Source organism: Perkinsus marinus (genome assembly GCF_000006405.1).
Source record: "Perkinsus marinus ATCC 50983 genomic scaffold scf_1104296961458, whole genome shotgun sequence".
Lineage (NCBI taxonomy): Eukaryota > Perkinsozoa > Perkinsida > Perkinsidae > Perkinsus > Perkinsus marinus.
Genome location: NW_003205736.1, coordinates 1 through 1,302, shown reverse-complemented (window position 1 = coordinate 1,302; position 1,302 = coordinate 1). Strand labels below are relative to the sequence as shown.

Sequence of the window (1,302 nt, the reverse complement as noted above, 5' to 3'; positions counted from 1 at the left end):
AGGACTACCAGCTAGCTGTTATAGCATATAACATCACTCCAAGAATCTGGGCGAATGTAAGCCCAGCGGAACTCCATTTTACTTACGGTATACGGGTTCCTGGTGACCGTGGTGACACAGACGGTGATATTGATTGGGACGAGTTGAGGGTGAAGTATTTCGATACGGATCTCTTGAGCTTTGTCAAAGATAGCGTCAAAGACCACTGTTGGAAAGCGCTAAGGAGAAGTTCACGGTTACCATGAGAGAGCACTTGGAGCTATGGCGTATGCGTCAAGAGAGAAATCTTGAGTGTATGGCTATGACAGAGGATCGTAGGTATGAACCTAAGTTATCCGACTTAGTGTTCCCCTCCAAGTGCCCGGCTAATCGCATTGGTCACCATCTTGATGTTATATGGTCTGGTCCTTCAACTATCACTTCACTCAACGGTACTGCAATGGTTGGTATAACCCCCGGTATTATTCTAGAAGGTGTTGGAGGGGTAGTTGTGAGTGAAGAGGGAAAGAGTCTAGAAGTGCCAGAAGGTTACGGTCCTTCGGAGGTATACCCACTTGAGAACATCAAGCATGCTCCGGCATTGCAAGGTGTGATTTATGGATATCTTCAAGAAGGGACAAAAGTCTTTCTGGATTCACAGGGAGCTATTAAGGATATGACCCTGAGGCCTGGAACGGAGATTGACGACTTACGTTTACTTCAACGTGCCAGGAAGAAGATGGATTTGGAGAAGATAGTTCGGGAATCCGGACGGGTCCGAGACGAATTTGGGTCAGAACTGTTACTCTCTCCTGGTATTTGTCCTTCTGATGAAGAGACACAACAGCTTGAGGATAGATTGCTACCACCAGAGAGCTTCATTATGGGTGACTCGGAGGAAGGTGTACCTTCTGAGGATGAGGATCCAGATGAGGAAGATATGGTGGATCTTTCAAGGCTTCGAGAACAACTTGGTGTTGATGATGATTATGAATTTAGAAGGTTCATGAAGAAAGCACCTCCAAATGGTTCGGATGTGGTTGTGGCGGACAATGACTACGACGGGTTAGCCACTGTTCTCGAGGGTGATGCGGGAACTGAGGATGGATCTATGTTGGTCCAGCCTATGAGGGTTGAACTCCTCGGTGGATGCTTAGAACATGCCAAGGCCACTGATGAGGACATCCTTACGGTACAGCTCGATAATATGGTCTACGTCAGTCCGTGTGACCATAAATGGACACGCAAAAGGAGTCGAGACCTATTGAAGCTATTACACGATGTCCAGGTTCCCCATTGCTAAGCCTCTATATAGATTTTACT

The 1,302-nt window shown here is 46.9% G+C and overlaps 1 protein-coding gene across 1 annotated transcript; it reads left to right on the top strand.

The window, feature by feature from the left end:
* Positions 1 to 241: 241 nt before the first annotated feature.
* Pmar_PMAR000149 (hypothetical protein) lies at positions 242 to 1,282 on the top strand (the record flags this gene model as incomplete). Its single annotated transcript, XM_002772274.1, has 1 exon — positions 242 to 1,282. One exon carries the CDS (start codon positions 242 to 244, stop codon positions 1,280 to 1,282), a length of 1,041 nt encoding a protein of 346 aa, XP_002772320.1.
* Positions 1,283 to 1,302: the final 20 nt, after the last annotated feature.